Genomic DNA, 18,670 nt, shown 5'->3' with positions numbered 1-18,670 from the left:
TTAAGTTTGGCTTGGAGGCCATTCACAGACAGCGTCGGGATCATTCAGACCAGATCAGGCAGGAGCAGAACTGTTTGCACTGTGCGTTACAAGCGGTTGCATGCTCTGCGGTTGCCCCAGCGCTCCCGCTGTCCCCTGGGACCTCCATGGTGTGTGACTGTCTCAAGTGAGATAGAGTCTGTGACTCAGCACATCTCAGAATGATCCTTTAATGGCACTGCCTGAAAACATATGTAGGTTGTAAATAATTTCACTATGGAGTTTAGTAACATGCAAAAACTGCTGGTTACAAGCAGCAACGGTTAGAGCTCAGGGAGAAGGAAAATGTTAGTTAATGAATACTGGGCAGGATGTTAATATAAATATTAACGCTGTAATGACATCATAAGGTGTGTTGTCAGGGGCCAGAGAGAAAGCTGTGTTCTGCATATGAACAATTAAGGCAGTGATGGAGCTGATGAATCTCTAAACAATGAATTGCGGGCTATGTGAGATAAATCCTCAGCTCCTGGCAGCCTGTGAATGGCAACTGGGCCTTTGAAGGGGAATTGGGGTTTGTCTCCTTCAAAAGTTATCCACTGCAAATTTTTTTTAAAAAAGCCTAAATCTATAAATGATTTTGTACATCAACAATTAGAACATCTTTAAAAACTCTGTTTGAAATGTCATCTTCGACTTTCAAGCATTTGACAGTAGATCTTCTTTTTACCAGCACTACCTCACTCTTTTAAACAGAGAGCAGATTTGAGCAGAAAAATAAATTTCTCCAAATTGTAAAAACATTGTGGTGGTGACCAGCTTCACATTTTCAAGCAGAGTATTTCTTGAAAATGTAACTTTGCATGTGACAGTCCTGGTAGTGACAGGAGGGACGTGGTGGTGGTGACAATGCGCTGACAGAGACATTTGAATGCGTGTCCCACCTCCCGGGAGGTGAGCGCACAGGGCAGTAAAAGGGGTGATGTGCCTTGGCCAGAGAAACTGGGAGGAAAATACGTTAAAGCAAGGCAAGTGCTCTGGGGCTGCACAGCGTCACACCTAATGACAAACAGCGATTCCCGATTCGGAGAGGTTCAGCTGTCACTAGAGCACTGCCGCTGGGCAGAGAGCTTTGCCAGTGCGTGTAAAGAGCTGGGTGCTTTTCCAAAAACCAACAGAGTGAGAATTACCAATAATCTGGGATTCAGGTTACTCCAAAGGTACGCATGTTCAAACCCTACAGAGGCGCGGGGTTTTGCCGTGTGTCCAAACGTGTTGCCGTCCCCGCAATGCCGCAGGGTGGCATGGCCAATGGCACCACTGGTGTCATGGCCAATGGCATCACTGGCATCGCTGCCGCAGGGTGGCATGGCCAATGGCACCGCTGCCGCAGGGTGGCATGGCCAATGGCACCACTGGCATCGCTGCCGCAGGGTGGCACGGCCGATGGCACCGCTGCCACAGGGTGGCATGGCCAAGGGCACCACTGGCATCGCTGTCGCAGGGTGGCACGGCTGATGGCACCGTTGGCATCACTGCTGCAGGGTTGGCACGGCCGATGGCATCACTGGTGGCACGGCTGATGGCACCGTTGGCATCACTGCTGCAGGGTTGGCACGGCCGATGGCATCACTGGTGGCATGGCCGATGGCACCTCTGGCATCACTGCTGCAGGGTGGCACGGGCGATGGCATCACTGGTGGCATGGCCGATGGCACCTCTGGCATCGCTGCCACAGGGTGGCACGGCCAATGGCACTGCTGGCATCACTGCCGTGGGTGACGGCCGCGCTCGCTGACCCCTTGTCTCTGCCAGAAGCCGGTTGTGGAGACGTTTTTCGGCTATGACGAAGAAGCTTCCTTGGAGTCTGATGGTTCATCTATCTCGTACCAAACTGACCGGACAGACCAAACCCCTTGCACTCCTGAGGATGACCTGGAAGAGGTACTCATGAAAAATACGTGTTATTTTGTTTTGAAACCTCGCTACTGATTTTTAATTAAATTCCTGGTCTGTCACCTCTGACCAGAAAATTTAAAACTTATGTTAAATTTCATACTGGTTAAAATCTCTGAATTTCAAGTCTTCAGTAATTTCACAACTTTTAGCTAAGTTGGAAATATTCTATCCTAAGAATGTTGGATTTATAATGAGTGTATAGGTCTAAAAAGACTATGAAGTTGGACAACCCTGGGAAGATCTATTCGCACAGAGATTTCCGGCAGGTTTGCACACGTGTAGTTTGGTTCAGGTGCTTCTGTTTGTCGCTGTGACCCCGGCAGAGCGTGGCCCTGGGTGTTACGGTTGTGTTCTGGAAGGAAACTGCGCGGTCACGCAGCACCGGCTCCTCGCTGGGGTGTCGGGACTGGGACTTTCCAGGGGCTCTGAATGCCGAGTGCACGGGGGAGCCAGTAATACAAATCAACGTGATTATTCCCTGTAAATGTGTTCCTGAGTGCGTGTCAGGTCTCTGAACCATTACATGGTTCTGGCTTTAACAAGAATCCTGTAATAAACAAAAAATTGCTCGTAAAGACTTGCAGCCTTTTTATAGTTTGCTGCCTGCAAGTTTTCATCTACTGTTTGACCTGTTTCATGGGTTGTAATTAGATCTGTTAGAAGGGAAGCTGGAAGATTCCGCTCTCCATCATTAAAGCTCCGTGGCTGGTTACCAGGTGCGTGCTGCGCTGCAGGAAGTCTGAAAGTGGTTTTATACGTATGAACCTATCTATTTTTCATTCCTATCTTGAGGTTTTTCCCTGTTCAGACAGGACGGAGTTTATGCATGCAACCAGCAGTATCATTTCATTTCATGTCGAATGAACTATTCCGATCAGCCCGGCGTGAAAGCGTTCAGTGCTGGATATAGTCAGGAGAGTGAAGATGAAGGGCTCTTTTCATGTCCATGTCACCATTTCTACAAGTATTAACTCTAGATTAATGTATTAATAATGGAGTGAGACTGTCAGGTTTGGCTTATTCTCCAGATTCAAAACCTTTTGTTGTTTGAAGAATGTTGTATTTTCACCTTTAAATGTGATGACTTTGCCTGTTACTGCAATAAAGGGCGATTCAGTCTTTTTTTCTATGTTGAATTTTCTTGAAGTAAGTGTGTGAAAGGGATGTTTGAAGAACAAAAGAGAACTAGTCTGAGGGCACATAAACAAGTTCTGTAGTGCTGCACATTTTAGAGAAAGCAAATGTAATTTTTTATACTTTCATTGCAGAAAAAAAGCAACTGGTGTGATGCATATTTGTGTTTAATTGCAGGGCATGGCCAAGGAAGAGACAGAACTGCGGTTTCGGCAGCTGACGATGGAGTACCAGGCTCTGCAACGAGCTTACGCCCTATTGCAAGAACAGGTCGGAGGAACGTTGGATGCAGAGCGAGAAGTTAAGGTCTAAATGGCTTATATTACGTGGCAATAAAGGAGTGTGGTTGTGCGGGGTTTCCGATTGCACGTGCCCCGGTGGCGTTCGGGGCTGGGGCTCCTGTGTGTCCCCCGTCCCCGGGAAGGGCGGCTGGGCTGGGAACCGCCGTCCTACCGTTCAGTCTGTGTGCCTGGGGTCGGCCTAATGGAGATTCGAGAGGGAATTTGTATGGGAAATCCTTACAATTAATTATTTTTCTACAAAAATCCAGGACAGATAGCCTTAAGTATATAATGCTTGGTATTTAATTCCTTCTGCAATCTTTGAGATTACATGATTCCTCATGAAATGTTTAGAAGGCTTAAGCTGAGTTTCTCTTTTGTAATTAAATTGCTAAGTGGCCTGTTATCCTACCTGCCTGCCTGCCTCATACGGCCCATGTGGCCTCAAATATGGCATAAGATGTGACATTTACTCTAAGTATGCCGTATACTACAAGGAGGAGGCAAGACTTGTGCAGGGAATGCAAGGGCAAATACAGTAAATAAAGGGACAAATTCTGTTCCAGTAAACAGGTGTAGGAAGGTGGTGGTATATATTTAAATAAGTGTGAAGCTACAGGTATGGTAAAATATTGCACACAGTGCAGTAGGACCCTAAGACAGGGTACTGGTTGTGTATGGAGGAGCGCAGTTTGCCGGTTTGTAACGTTACATACGTAGAGTCTGTTCTGAGATTTTTAACTCTGCAAAAATGTAAAGGAATGGGGTGTGTCCAGAATTGTGGCATGATCATTTTCCTTTGTGTCCATGGAGCAGTGACTGTGCGTCACTCGGGCTTTTTCCAGCCCCTTTTCTGCCACAGCAGCCCCAAGGAGCCCCTGACCCGTTGCTGTCCTGCCGTCCAGCTGGTGGGATGCTGCTGGTGTTAATCTGGACCTATGTCTCAAAATCACCACCCTTTCTTACAGACTTCTTTTTGCAATTAGTGGCTGATGTTGTGTGTTGTTCAGCCAAAGAGCTTTAACACTTATTCGTTAAAAGTATCTGATGTTTTGCGTACTTTGTGCACCCGCGTTACCTCCTGTCTTTTAGAGAAAGTCTGATGTGTTGTGTTTCCCGTCTCCCTGCTCTCCCACAGACGCGTGAGCAGCTGCAGGCCGAAATCCACCGCTCCCAGGCGCAGATAGAGGACCTGGAGAAGGCCCTTGCTGAGCAGGGGCAGGTAACGGCACGGCAGAGCCGCCCTGGCCCAGGAGCCCTTCCGTCCCCTGTCCCCGCCGCGCTGCGCTGCCGGTCAGCCGTACCGATAGACAACGTCTGAGCTCCTGGCTTTTATGTATCCATCAAACAAAGACATTGGATTCCAAATATGATTTGTTTTGCCTAGTGTTCAGAAATACTTTTTACTCGGTATAATTGCAATTTAATAGTAATTGCGTAGCTAGAAATATCCCCTTTTAATGCAAACCAATCTTATATCCTAAAGGGTTTTCTCAATCATTGTAGTGCTTCTATTCTATTTGTATACAACAAACTGTTAAAACAAGACTGGGTGAGCCTTCATAACATAGGAAATAATGGAATTGCAATTTCATATGCAATATTATCCTGTCCCTCCTTAGATGTGTGATTTAATGGAATACTTGCTGCTGTGTTTGTGCTTCACCTACAATATTGGTCATTTCTTTTTCAAGGACATGAAGTGGATTGAGGAGAAGCAAGCATTGTACCGAAGAAACCAAGAGCTGGTAGAGAAGGTGCTCAGTGTTTCTATTTGTATTATTCAAATAATATATGTAGCTTAAGGAATGCAGAAAGTGCAGTATTTTAATCTGTATCCTACAGACCTACTGGAAATAATTCACATATAATAAGATCCTTGTAAACCTGCCAGAACAAGTGGTTTTCTGGCGTTCCCTCCTGCCCCATGAAGTGTGGCGGTGTTGTGGGGATGTGGCTGTGGGGAAGAGCCCGCGTTCCCCGCACTGGTGCCACTGTCCCCACTGCTGTCCCGGGCGGGCTGGGACCCCCGGTGCTCGCCCGGGCCCCCCGTCGTCCCGGCACGGCCAGCGCGGCAGAGCCTGGGCTAACGTGTTGCTTTGTTTGCAGATAAAGCAGATGGAAGCCGAGGAAGCTCGCTTGAGACACGATGTGCAGGACGCGAAGGATCAGAACGAGCTCCTGGAGTTCAGGATCCTGGAGCTGGAGGTGAGCATGCGCTGCAGGGCCAGCGCCGCCCCGGGTGGGCAGAGACGGGGGCAGCGCGGGCTGGGAGCCCCCACCTTCACTGTGACACCCACACTGCACGGAGGAGACCACAGGGTTTGGGACAAAGCGCTAATAAGAGAGAAAAGCAGACCAACACCCAGGGGTCAGTGGTGGTATCTGGACAGGTTGTTCTGGTGGTCTTACTGCTTAAGTGATTTTAAAATCCAGAGGTTGGCTCATGATGTAAGTACACGTTTCACTATACTCCATCCGTTCTGAACATGCAGAGAGACAAAACCAGAGCAGATCACACATGGGAAGGCAAAAAGAAACAGGAACTTTTTTCTCATCGCCGTGTTCCATCTCTCGCTAAACCTGCAGAGCAGGAACCGCGGGGCCTGGACCGCTCTGTCGGCTCCACAGAGCCGTCTGTGTTCTGTATCCTTACCTGGATGAACAGAATCCATACGCTCTTGGAAACTGTTTTCCAAATTCTCAAAGAGACATTAACAAAGCAACCACTGACAAGAAAAAATTAAATGCTATTCATATTACACTAGCTACAAGTGTTTAGTTTTGTTCAAACATATTACGTAGTCAAAATAATAGGTAAGTGGTTATGATGGGCGCCCAATGAAGATGCATGGTGGGAAAATGCCAGTGCTGTCAATCTGTATGTCTGCCCTGCTTTGCAGTGAGCTGGGGTCGTCCCCAGCAGCACCGTCCCCTGCTCCCAGCTGTGCCAGTAGCCGTGGGCTGCAGGGGAAGGGTTTCTGTGCTTTGCTCCCCATACAAAGCCACCCTGCGGCAGCTTTGCTGTCGGAGTGGCCGCTTTCAAACCATACCCATTGAGTTCTTGGTGAGCTGCACTGTGACATCCCAAGCACCTGCTGTCGTTTCAGGAGAGAGAAAGACGCTCGCCTGCCATCAACCTGCACCACGGCCCGTTCCCCGAGGGGAAGAGCCCTCTCCAGGTGTACTGCGAGGCAGAAGGTGTCACCGTAAGGGATTCTCCTTTCCCACGCTCCTTCCCGTAAACGAACCCAGCCGCTCTCTTCTGACTCCTGGTTTTCCATTTCTCTCTTGTTAGGACATAGTAGTAGCAGAGCTGATGAAAAAATTGGACATTTTAGGGGATAACGCCGTAAGTGTATGTTCCTTTAATAAATTGTGCATGCTTTGGTGAATATTTGTCCTCGTGTGAAGCGAGCAGAGCCTTCTTGGTTCGGTGCTGCGCAGCCTGTGCTGCCTGTGCTGCCTGTGCTGCCTGTGCTCAGAGCCGGCGCTGCCGGCCAAGCCTTCGCTGGCTTTGGAGGATTTGTTACAGCCCTCTGGCCAGCGCCGTGCGGGACCTTGCTGCCACTCTATTGCTTTTAAAGTTTCAGTTATTTGGAAAATATTTTGAAACTTTGGTTTGGGTTTGGTTTGTTTCCTGGTCACTGTTCACACATGGCTTGTTTATTTGCTTACTCCGCACTTGCTTTGCTTTGCTTTTGCGTTTTGGCAGCTGTGTGTTTTAATTTTGTCTAATGACTCATACGCCTTTGATAGTCACCAGGATAGTAAACAAAAACAGTCACAACAGCAGCATGAAAGAACCACAATAGAAGAAATGTACGTACATGGAAGATATATTTGCCCTTGTACATCTGCACATTCTGCCCCACACAGTCAAGCCAGGAGTTAGAGGAGGAGCTGAAACACGTTGAAGCCGTTAATAATCTTCACCGTTGCAGCAGTTACGATGTTAACACTGGCAGAAGTGTGAGGAATCCTACAATCTTTTGTATGCAAAGAATAAAAAGAAAAGATACACATAAGCTTAATCGCTTAAGAGCTAGGACTGACCCTACTAATGTGTAGAAAGATAATACGCATTCATCTATTAACCCCTGTACGAATGTTGTCTTCAGTGAAATGATTAATGTCAGGTTAGTCCCAGGCAGGGTCCCAAGCAGGCGACTGGAGAGAAACAGGAGCAGAGGAAGCGACAGCTTTTCTCACAGTTTCTAGTCCCCTTCCTTTCCTCTTCTTTATTTGTTTGAGTGATCTCTATAGCGTTATTTCCTCCGGCTTTATTTTTCCTTATTACATACAACAACCAACTTGCAGACGTGACACCAGGCGGAGTCCCGGATAGCCCCAAGCTGTCTGTGCACCGTTGTTATCGCATGTTATTTTCTTGTTTCCACGTGTTGGACGTGGCGGGCTCAGCCCTGCTGGCAGACTCGGGGTGCCCGTTGTCCTGCGGGGAGCCTGGGCAAGCAAACCCGTGTCCCGCCCGGGATTCCAGCTGCTCTGTCCATTTTCTCACTTGCTTCTGTAAAGCTGGGCTGTCGTGAGTTCAGTGTTGCTCTGCAGAAGGCAAACCCTGGAGCCAGTCCGTCCCAGAGCGGGTCAGTGGGGAGCGGTGTGTCCCCATTGTCACCCTGTGTCCCCGCTCCCAGGGACCCCCGGCAGTGACAGCCAGCGCCTCGCTGGCTCTGGGCAAACACGGGTCCCCAGCCAGGAGTCACCTCTTCTGCGGCACATGTGGTCAGAGAAAGACCCAAGTTTGGGATAAAATGCCAAACAGCATTTCGGTACCTCAGTTTTTTTGGAAAGCAACAAGACATGGATTGAATAGCTAACATCTTAACCAATGTTTTCCAAACTCATCACTTGGCTGCGCAAAATAAGGTTTGTGTATTAACCTACTGTGTGTATAATGAACTTAAGGCCTGGAGACTGCATCTCTTTTCTCAATAGCACATTGCGCTGAGCTTGATCTTGTCTTGTGTTAGTGTATGTTTATCCCCTGATAGGTGAAAATAGATCCAGAGTCACCTTTTTTTTTTGGTAAATGTGAGAATTTTGGAAGAATTAGCTATATGTATTATAACAATTCAGCATGAATAGTTACTATTGTTTTTACAACAATGTTACATTACGATACAAGTTTCCTTTGCCTTAGTTTATTTTTCACTTAATTTTATATTTATTTAATACAGCAGTGGCCCAAGTAGTGGATTAATAACCAGACACTGGGATTTGTTGTAATTTTACTCTGCTTTTGGTGCAGAATCTGACCAACGAAGAGCAAGTAGTTGTCATACAAGCAAGGACAGTTCTCACGTTGGCCGAAAAGGTAATAACAACTGCGTCGCTCCTCAGTAAACGCGTCGTGAAAGCGTCCGACCCTCTCAGAACAGCTCACTTGAAGCCACGGCAATGTAAATGATACCTTAATCACCAAGTGCTGGTATTCTTTATGTGGAATTACGCTAGTTTTTGTCATATTAAAGGCAACATTCAGGCAACACAGGCACATGTTGCTTATTTTAAAATGTTAATAAGCAAAATGGTGTTAGAAGGCAAATGGCTAGGCTTTGAGATAATGCTCTTTTCCCACCACCAGTACATAGAAAAGAAAAAATGTGGTAATATAGTTAATTTTTCCTCTTTTATTTGGTGACTGTACCGAAATACTTGCGGCGTGTGCCGTGCGGCGTGTGCCGGCAGCCCGTGTGCTCGCCGCTCCTCGGGCTCACTTTGCTCTGCTTTGTGCGCAGTGGCTCCAGCAGATCGAGGTGACGGAGTCTGCGCTGCAGCAGAAGATGCTGGACCTGGAGAACGAGAAGGTACCGAGGGGGCGGGAGGGGGCTGGGGCGGCCGAGCCGGGCGCTGTGCACCCACCGCCTCTGCCGTGTCCGCAGGAGCTGTTCAGCAAGCAGAAGGGCTACCTGGACGAGGAGCTGGACTTCAGGAAGCAGTCCCTGGACCAGGCCCACAAGGTGAGCAGAGCCGCTCTGGGCTGGCGTCCTGACTGACTTCCCGGGGGTGGTATTGATATGTGTGGTCTGTTCCCTACAGAGAAACCCTCTGCTCTGGGCAGTACTGCTCGTGGAGTGAGCCCAGGACTAACAGGCTGAATTTTAACAAATCCCCTATACCATGCCATAATGATGAGCTCCTTATGGACAGAGTTCCTTGTGTTTGGGTGATCCTTGCAGGATTAGGACCTGAACATTAACTTAACACAAGTTTTAATTTGTAGAGGTTTCGGTAAATAGCTGATAAGAAAATGATGTTTTCAGTAACTTCTCTTTTCCTTCCAAAATAGAGATTTTAGCCTAGACATTTCCTTAGGTCTTAGCTTGCAGCCTCTGTAACCAAAAGCTGCAGATATTCTGTGATTCTGTGAAGATGAAATGAAACCACTTTTAGGTCGGGTTCATCTTTAGCTGATCCTAAGCCATTTAAACCATCTCTTCAGTCATCAGCGGTCTTGTTACCTTCAGTTAGGAAAAAGGTCAATATATGCTCATGAAACACATAAATGCATAAACTTTCATATTGATTTATCTCATTCTTTCAGTTCCATTTAAATCTTACACTTTCTGGGAAGCCATGAGTACTTACGCCTCTTTTTCTGGATACCTATGATCTGTATCTCAAACCATTTGAGGGAGTTTTTACTCAGCACGGTTTCTGTCCTTTGAGGATGATTTTTAAGACTGATTTTGCCAAATGCTGAGCTCTATTTGAGCCAGCCTGTGCCCAGTGGAAACCCTGGGAAGTGCCCAAGGCCTGGCTTACCTGCAGTCTCAGCCCTAAGGCCAGATCATCCCCTGCAGCCTCGGGCTGCTCTGAGCAGCAGTTTGGGGGATTCATGTCCCCAGATCAGCCCCAAGAGGGACGATCCTCAGGCACTGGGTGAGCTCTGAAACAGATCGGTAAATCTGAAATGGATCCATAAATCTGAATTGGCGGAAACTTGCAATAGCAGCAGAGTGGAGCCTTGGCCGTCTGTCCCTCAGCATCCCCGTGGCTCCGGGCCAGCCACTCGCCCTCCTCCGGGAGGTGGATCGCCAGGTCCAGGGTCCCAAATTTACCAAAGGCCAACAGCAACAAGCTCCTTGGCACTGCCTTTCGTGGAGAAGGAACGAGCATAACGGATGTATTGCGTTCAGCCATGCATTGCATGGGCTGTTTGCATTGTCCCGTGTTCTTTAACGGCATCAGTGAATGTCCCCAGGCAGAGCCATGGGCTTTGCTCCCAGCACAAATGCAGCCTGAAAGCAGCAAGAAAGTTTTGTTCTGCCCCAAAATTCAAGTGGCAAAAGCTCTTTAGATTTGTGTAATTGGTTTCCCTTCCATGTCTCCTTTGTGCCCTTTGGGAGAAGGAGCCACTAATCTTCCCCCACTAACCTACAGCCAACACGATTACCAGCTGGAACCGCTAAGCTTTTTGCACGGTTTTCACTCCCTCTGGTTGCTGGCGGGGGATTTGGCTCACACGGAGACTCCTGACACTGCTGCTGCTCTGCAGACCCTGAATTTCCCCACGCTCCTCATGCCCCACTATCAGTGTAATCAGAAAGGGGTGACGGGTGTATAATGGATGCTTGGGGCCAACAGAAACCCGCGTTTCAAATAACAGCATTTTATTGAGATGAGACACAATAAGCAAGGATGTGGGTCTTGTGTTAGTGTTGTAAATGCTTGTGTTGTTCTGTCCTGACTCCGCTGACACAGTAAGAAAACACCACCAGCAGACTCAGGTGGAAAACCTTGATGATTTTGAGTTGACCTGAATTATCACAACAAACAACTATGGCATTTTCAGACAGCCCGTCTAGAGGTTCAAGCTGCACTCTTGCAGTTGTGTTCTGAGACACAGAGCTCTGCAGGGTTCCAACCACACCACTGCTGCAGTGATGTTCTCCTGAGACACAGAGCTCTGCAGGGTTCCAACCACACCATTGCTGCAGTGATGTTCTCCTGAGACACAGAGCTCTGCAAGATGCCACCAGCTTTTGAAAGGGTGTGTAAAGATGCCATCAGTTGCTGCTCTGTATCTGGCTCTATATCAAACTTGCTGAAAAATATTTTGTCATGTTGTTGCCTTGCATGAAGAAATAACATTCATCTTGGACTTGAAGCAGGAGACGCTGTCTGGCCAGGTCACCTGCCCCAGGAGGGTACCCTGCTGGGTCCCCCTGGGGAAGCGTTGCCAGTCTGTGTCCCACACACTGTGTATCTCAGTAAATCTGGAGGGTGCATCCATCACCAGGAGACTGCAGAACAGGGCCCAGCTACCAGATCTGTTTTTCTTGAGCATAAAGCCTCTTAGAGCGGGCAGCTCTGCCGGAGGACGTGCTGGAAATGCCTTCACATGGGCATTTTAACCTTGTTGGTACAAGGTGCTGTAAGCACTCAACAGGAGTATCAAGTGGTGCCGTATCCTCTCCTGCTGCTGACACAACAGCCGGGAAAGGTGAATGGAGAGACTGAACGTTACATTTAAAAATATCTGCGACTCACAGAATAAGTCTCTTATGAACCTCTTTCCCTTTTCCCTTTTTCCTTTCCTTTTTGGTTTCTTTTTGCCTTTTCTCCCCATGGCCATGTCCCGTCTCCAGAAAGGAGAAGCTGACAGGGGTGTGTTTTTGGGAGCCCGCGGGGTCACACCAGCCTGCGGTGGTTAATCCCGGCTGAGCTCCCCGCTGCATCCCGCGCGGGGTGCCCAGCGCACGGCCGCTGCTGCTCCCCTGGCCGTCCCGGGGGAGGATCTTCAGTTCCTCACAAAACCCTCATCCGACCGGAGACAAGGTCCAGCTGACAGCCTTATATTGTTTTTGATTAGCAAATTCTGGAATTAGAAGCCATGCTCTATGATGCCCTGCAGCAAGAAGCTGGAGCCAAAATTTCCGAACTTCTTTCAGAAGAGGAGAAAGAGAAGCTGAAGAGCGCCGTAGAGCAATGGAAGCGGCAGGTGATGAGCGAGCTGCGGGAGAGGGACGCCCAGATCCTGCGCGAGCGGATGGAGCTCATTCAGCACGCACAGCAGGTGGGTGCTGCACGGGATCGGGTGGGACGGTCCCTTGGATGGGACCGTGGTGACCCCGGGAGCACCGGCCTCTGCTCATAGAGCTGGCCCAGGAATGGCTGGTCCTGCGGCCAGAATTGCAGTGGCCTTGGACAACCCCTGCAAACAGGGCCTCCTGGTTTTCATGAATTTGTTGTGCATAGTGACATTCACGGAGGATTCATTTACAGCTTAAAACCCTTTTTTTTTTCTTTTAGAAGCACAAGCACATACAATTTATACCTCCAAAAATAATGCATCTTCTGGGTACATCTGTATTTGGTTGGATAATAAATATTTTTTTATTTGAAATCTGACAGAGAATTAAAGAGCTAGAAGAAAGAATTGAAGGCCAAAAAAGACAAATAAAAGAGTTAGAGGAAAAGGTAAGGTAATGCAGATGAAACAGTGTTTGTATGTGCACATGACCATCTATTCATTTCACCTTGGCTAAGAAAACAACCTTTTAAGAAGTTTGTGTTTGTTAGTGCAGTGAACTAACATGAGAAACCATCTTGCATTTGCATTAGTCCCTCTGAGAAGGAAAGGTTACCAGCTTAAATGGAGTCTTTCCTCCTGTTGTCCTTCAGTAGAGTCCTAATCGCAGGACTTGCAAGGCCGTGGGCTCCACGTGCCCGGGCAGGGAGGCTGGAGAGCTGCTGGCTGCACCGGGGAGGTCTCGCTCAGCAAAAGGATTCGGGATCTCTCCTCCTCCCACCCGCAGTGCCTGCACATGCAGTGGTGCAGACCTGCGCCCCAAGGGAACCGCGGGTTCCCTCTCCTCTCCTCGCCCGCAGCCACAGGCGCTGCCATCGCGGTCAATGCCATCGAGCTTTCTCCGGCCAAGCCATAACTGTTGAATTTCACCCCAAAATGACCCTCATCTGGAGCCATCTAGTGAAATTTCCATGGGAGAACTTGTTCTGGTACAACAGGGGCTGAGCTGGACTGTCACCTGAAACTAAACCCAAACCTTAGCAGTGCAGGTTTGGGGTATTTTTTGAGGCATCAGAAGAATGCAGCTGTTGTTCTTTTTCCTCCCCATTTTTCTGGAGCACTGGGCTGGGCTGGGCTTGGCTGGGCTGGGCTTGGCTGGGCTGGGCAGAGCGATGCTGAGCAGCTGGAGCTGCTGGGTTCTGCAGAGCCCAGCCCAGCCCAGCCCAGCCCCAGCGCTCACTGCACCCTCGCATTTCTTCCCAACGGCAAGTTCTGTTGTGCTCTGTCTGTAACCACAGCTTATTTCTCAGCTAAACACACTGTAAACTCTGATTCTCTTTCTTCTCTTCCATTTTTTCCTCTCCTCCCCCCCTTTTCAGTTTTTATTTTTGTTTTTATTTTTCTCCTTAGCTTTCATTCTTTGGTCGTAGCCCTCAGGCCGCACACAGGAGGTAAGTGCCCGGATCACCTCTGCTCTGCCTTCCTCATCCTGGACCCTCCGCAGGATTGGGGGCTCCCTGGGTGCCCCAGATCACCCAAATGGAGATCTCCAAAGCCAGCGCTCCCTCCCGCACAGCTGGGCTGACTCGCTAACAGCTGGATTAACCCCCTCGCATTAGCTGGTTCTGTCTTTGGGCTTGAAAAGCCAGAATGGCTTGGGGACAACGTGTCATTTATATAATAAATGTGTTTCTCCCAGCATCACACCTTCGGACCCTAAGATATTGCCTAGGCCCACCTTTTTTCCCATGTAAATAAGAGATAAAATGCCAATCTGTGCTTCTGGAGATGGCAGAAATGACCACATCGAGGGGAACATTCCCTATGAGTCATCAGAGTCAACAGAATACAGCACAAATCCTTTTTTATCAGTTGTACAGCTCACACAGATAGTTATAAACACAAATCTTACAGAAATTTCATGCATGTTATTTTTGGCTAGACATACTCTTTTTTGATCGCTGTTTTTAAATCTCGGTTCTTGTTCCAGCCTACCGAGGAAGCTGGAATTGCTTCTGCCGTTAGTAACAGGAAGACAGCACTGATTCCCGAGGCAGAAAAAGAGACATTGCTGTTTCAGACACCCCAAATATCTCTCGTATTTTGCTGCTGGTGATGGAAGGAGCAGCCTTTCTCACCCTTTCGGACTGAAGCTCAGCTCGGGTCCGTGGAAACGTCTGCAGCGCTGAAATCCCTGAGCGAGCGTTTGGAAAAGCCGGAACTAAGCCGACGAAGAGGAAAGCCAAAAACCCCGTCCCTCCCCGCCGCGGCTCCTCCGGGGCCCGGCTCTGCTGCTTGAAGTCGCTCTCAGCTTTGCGTGACGAGCGGTATCCTTGTTCAGATAAACTGAATACATCTGGGTTCCCTGCTAAGCAGGGAGTAAATTGCTTCTCTGTAGAAGTGACCGTGTCCTGTTTTCTACGTCACGCATTTGTATTTGTTATTCATAGTTATTTAAAAATCTGTCTTGAAAGAAGATTTTGGGAAGAGTTCCAGAGGCAGTAACTCATGAGAAGATACATGCGAATGAAAATGAAGTGGTTTTGTTCCAAGGTATTTCTTCACAACACAGGGTGTGTCCGATGGTTTGTTGAATACCCCACAAGCCCAGTTTTAGGGAAAAACGTGAAGCCATGTTCAGGAAATCAAGCTGGAAATTTCTTTTGAGTTTGCACTAGACCGTGGCCCGCAGCGCGATGAGAAGGATGGCATCATGATTTATAATTCGCTCTCCCTGAATGATGACAAAAGGCTTAACATTGTCCCAGCAAAAAGTTCAACTGGGAAGAGAATTAACGTTAAAACACATTGTCCCTGATCTGCACGCTCTGGGCTGGGGGACACGCGAGAGGGAGCAGAAGATGCTGCCGCCTTGGCCAGGAGCGGGGATGCTGTGGAGCCCCAGCCCGGAGCGGGCAGTGGAACGGGTCCTCTGCAGAAACAGCTGAAGGAGGAACAATCCAGAAGAAATCGCCCAGTGGGATTGACCGTATGGGCCGTGCGGGAGCGCGGAGCCGGGGCTGCGGGACGCAGGATCAGCTCCCGGGGGGCAGGAGACACTGGAGGAGCTGCCTGGCCGTGGAGACGTGAGACAGGAGGAAGACACCAGCTCCTGGCAGGTGAGACGCACCGATCAGCTGCAAACCCCTTAGTTATGTGATTATGTCCCATCCTGGAGATGTGAGACAGCAGGAAAACACCAGCTCCTGGCAGGTGAAATACACCCATCAGCCGCAAACCCCTTAGTTGTGTGATTATATCCCATCCTGGAGATGTGAGACAGGAGTAAAGCACCAGCTCCTGGGAGGTGAAATGCACTGATCAGCCGCAAACCCCTTAGTTATGTGATTATATATACCGTGTAACTCCCTTCACGCAGCTGGTAGTCTCTCTTGCTCAGGTTAAAATGCTTCTGATGATCACACAGTTACCAAAGTCTTTATGCAAATATTATTTATTTACCTCTATCTTACTTTAGTAGTTTAGGTGTTGAGTTTCAGTAGGATATGATCACAAATGTTAACTTTATGCTTTTAGATCAGTGGTCACTCAACACCAAATAACCAGGGAGGTCATGAAATACACTGTCAAATCTGTATGAACAGCGAGCAATCACGCAGCTTTTAAAAATATTTAAGTGCAGCAGACGAACATATTTTTCATTTTGGATTGAAAAGTCAAATAGTAGTCAGAAAAGTATTTTAATTCGCAATTTCCCTTGTTTTCTAATTGTTGCTGGTAATGAGTTACTTGGCCGGTGAATGTGATGGGGCAGTAGCAGCGGTCACCCCAGAACCGTCTGAAGCTCCTTTATTTAAGAATATTGAAGAATATCCAGATGTTAGACAGGGGACCAGAACCCGGCAAAACGGCTGGTGAGAAATCGCCACTGCCACAGCCCAGGGCCGTCTGTCATGCTCAGAAAGACCAGTGCTTGCTGAACCCTGCTCTCTGTCCCAAAATGTGCAAAAATGCTCTAATTTCCAAAAAATAAGAATCTGGAATAGAATTTTGTTGCTCCTGTGGATAACGCTCAGGATGAGTCTGTGGATGGGCAAACCAGGAGGCAAATCCAAGCACTTATCTGCTGGGTGAAGGCCAGTTCTGCTGGGGCTGCCCCAGCTCCTGTTCACCTGTCCCTTGTGCCACCCGCACAGGGCTGGGCTCTGCTCCAGAGAACCGTCTCCCCGGACGTCATCCCACCCATTTCCTTGCTTTCTTTTTTATTTTCCAAATGCTCCTTCTAGCAGAACGTCTATCGGATCTGAGTTTGAACCTCTCTCAGATGTCAAGGTGTTGAGTGCAGGTTACTGATTTGCTGCTCGGGACGGCGTTCCTGCTTTTCCGAGCGGTCAGACGCGGGTCGGATGTGGCGGTGCCCACTCTTGTCAGGCTCTGCCGTGGAGAACCCAGCAGCAGGACCAGGCTCTGCAGGGGCATCCCCGGCGCCGCCGCTGCCGCGGGGCCGCTCGCCGGCCTTCGGCACGTCTGGGAAGTGAGTTATCTCTTGCTGGGTGTTTACATCGTATTGGAGATTGGAGGCTCCCAGGAATAGGTAGCACAGGCTTATTTCCAAATAAATAAGTTGCCAGATAAACTAAGAGAAATTTTTCTTGATACTAGCTTTTACATATATGGAAGAGCATAAGCATCCCCAAATTTGTAATATTTTTCCCAATTATCACATTTTATTAAAAAACCGAACAACAGCAAGACCCAAAACACTTTTTATTTTTTAACTCTATTTTCAAAATGAAAGAACATCTGACAAAGATAAGTAGCATTTTTAAAGAATTCTACTTGGAACCTCCGTGCCTGTTCTGTCGGACACCTGCTGTTTCTCCTCTTTACATCAGACACAGAAGTAAGTTCTGCTGCAGTGGCCATTGACCGGCACAGGCAGTAATTAGTGCAAATGATGGAGCACTAGGCTCTATGCTCCAGCAAATGCACATTTTCGTGCAAGCTTCCCGTTGAATGCCCTGCCTCTCTGCCCGTGCGGGTGACGTCTGGGGGGCGGTGTGTTCCTGCCGTGTGTGCTGAGCTGGAGTGCACACAGACACCCCGGGGCCTCCCCGGAATGTGGGGTGACTTGTGCAGCCCGGCTTTGCATAGGAAACATCCGCACCCGATGCACGAGCTTGTACCTGAATGCTCACGCTTTGGGAAGGCAGCAACAGTGTCTAAGCGCGTGTTCAGTCAAATCCTAAATGAACTTGGGGAGCTGAGAAGCTGTACCTAATACCACACTCTTTGTGTGCATGTGTTTACACACACATGTGAAATGGAGCTGCGGGCCTGGCACGGGAAGGAGTCTGGGAATGCCTGAGGAATAGGAGTAGTTGCCCATCATGACCGCACAATGTCTTTTGTAACTAAATTCCTTCTGATAAATACATTCGAGGCATTATGTCACAATACCCTGGACTGAGAGTGACACAGATAAAACTGGAATGACAAAAGTAGGTCATGTGCTTATCCTTGCAAAGAGAAATTCGCTCTGTGATGAAGGATCTGGTTTGATTCCTGACTGTAAGGTTTCTCGTTGTTAACAGGGCCGTACTGTAATTACAGTCTTAATTATTTTAATCTTAATGAAATAATTGAAAATATTAATATTAAAAGGAAACTGTTTACATCTTGTCAGCGATAGGAGGACGGAGGGGGTACCTCGGTCTAAAAGGAGCGTGAGGAGACGGTCTCCCAACACCCCTCGGTGATGGTGACCAGCAGCTTTAGGCTCAGCATGGACCGTGATCTCAGACTAACCCACCTGTCCCCAGATCCTCTTGTCCTTGTGTTTCTTACACCAGTATAAATTCTTTTTAGAAGTGGTCTGAGCACTTTTAAGAATAGACAACGTATTTCCTACACGAGGCAGCAGTTGGAAATGCCAGTTTCAAATCTTCAGAATCAGACAATGGTATTCGCCCATCCATGGGAGGCAGGTGCCGTCTCTGCTGGTGAGCCCTGCGGAGCTCCCACCGGTCACCTCCTCCCGCGCCTGTGCTGGAGCGCCTGTCACCCTCTTGGGCTTGCAGTCATTACTTTACGTTGTTTTATGCACCGATCCCATAGTCAAAGTGCTTTTCCGTCGGTGTGTTTCAGTTGTCGGAAGAGGTTGGTTTTTTGAGGTCAGCAGCACATTTTTCCAGAAATGATGCACAGGGGAGCTGGCGAGCTACTGGAGCTTGAATTTTCCTGTAATGTTCTATCAGCTGCCTTCCGAGTCTATACATTCATGCATTTTGAAAGGGGTTGTGAATGGCTTTCTTCACAGGAGTATGGCGGTAAAGCTAATGAGCTACATTATTAGAATACT

General features: G+C 48.4%; 1 protein-coding gene across 47 annotated transcripts in view; it reads left to right on the top strand.

The window, feature by feature from the left end:
- JAKMIP3 (Janus kinase and microtubule interacting protein 3) overlaps positions 1-18,670 on the top strand; it is a 73,791-nt gene that overhangs the window by 45,892 nt on the left and 9,229 nt on the right. For 17 of the 47 annotated variants that reach the window (XM_065066643.1, XM_065066638.1, XM_065066648.1 and 14 more), the window contains 13 exons: positions 1,795-1,923; positions 3,250-3,378; positions 4,492-4,575; positions 5,048-5,110; positions 5,463-5,561; positions 6,464-6,562; positions 6,652-6,711; positions 8,623-8,688; positions 9,113-9,181; positions 9,257-9,334; positions 12,190-12,393; positions 12,732-12,797; positions 14,339-15,467. In XM_065066643.1, coding sequence (XP_064922715.1) covers positions 1,795-1,923; positions 3,250-3,378; positions 4,492-4,575; positions 5,048-5,110; positions 5,463-5,561; positions 6,464-6,562; positions 6,652-6,711; positions 8,623-8,688; positions 9,113-9,181; positions 9,257-9,334; positions 12,190-12,393; positions 12,732-12,797; positions 14,339-14,464 — 1,272 coding nt within the window. In that variant the 3' untranslated portion in view covers positions 14,465-15,467. Of the gene's footprint in view, positions 1-1,794; positions 1,924-3,249; positions 3,379-4,491; positions 4,576-5,047; positions 5,111-5,462; positions 5,562-6,463; positions 6,563-6,651; positions 6,712-8,622; positions 8,689-9,112; positions 9,182-9,256; positions 9,335-12,189; positions 12,394-12,731; positions 12,798-13,727; positions 13,800-14,338; positions 15,468-18,670 lie in introns of those variants that run through there. The other 30 variants (XM_065066669.1, XM_065066663.1, XM_065066681.1 and 27 more) reach the window with 18 other exon arrangements.

This window comes from Columba livia, chromosome 6 (assembly GCF_036013475.1).
Source record: "Columba livia isolate bColLiv1 breed racing homer chromosome 6, bColLiv1.pat.W.v2, whole genome shotgun sequence".
Lineage (NCBI taxonomy): Eukaryota > Metazoa > Chordata > Aves > Columbiformes > Columbidae > Columba > Columba livia.
Note: the sequence above shows the minus strand (reverse complement) of the source record. Positions and strands in the feature narration are given on the sequence as shown.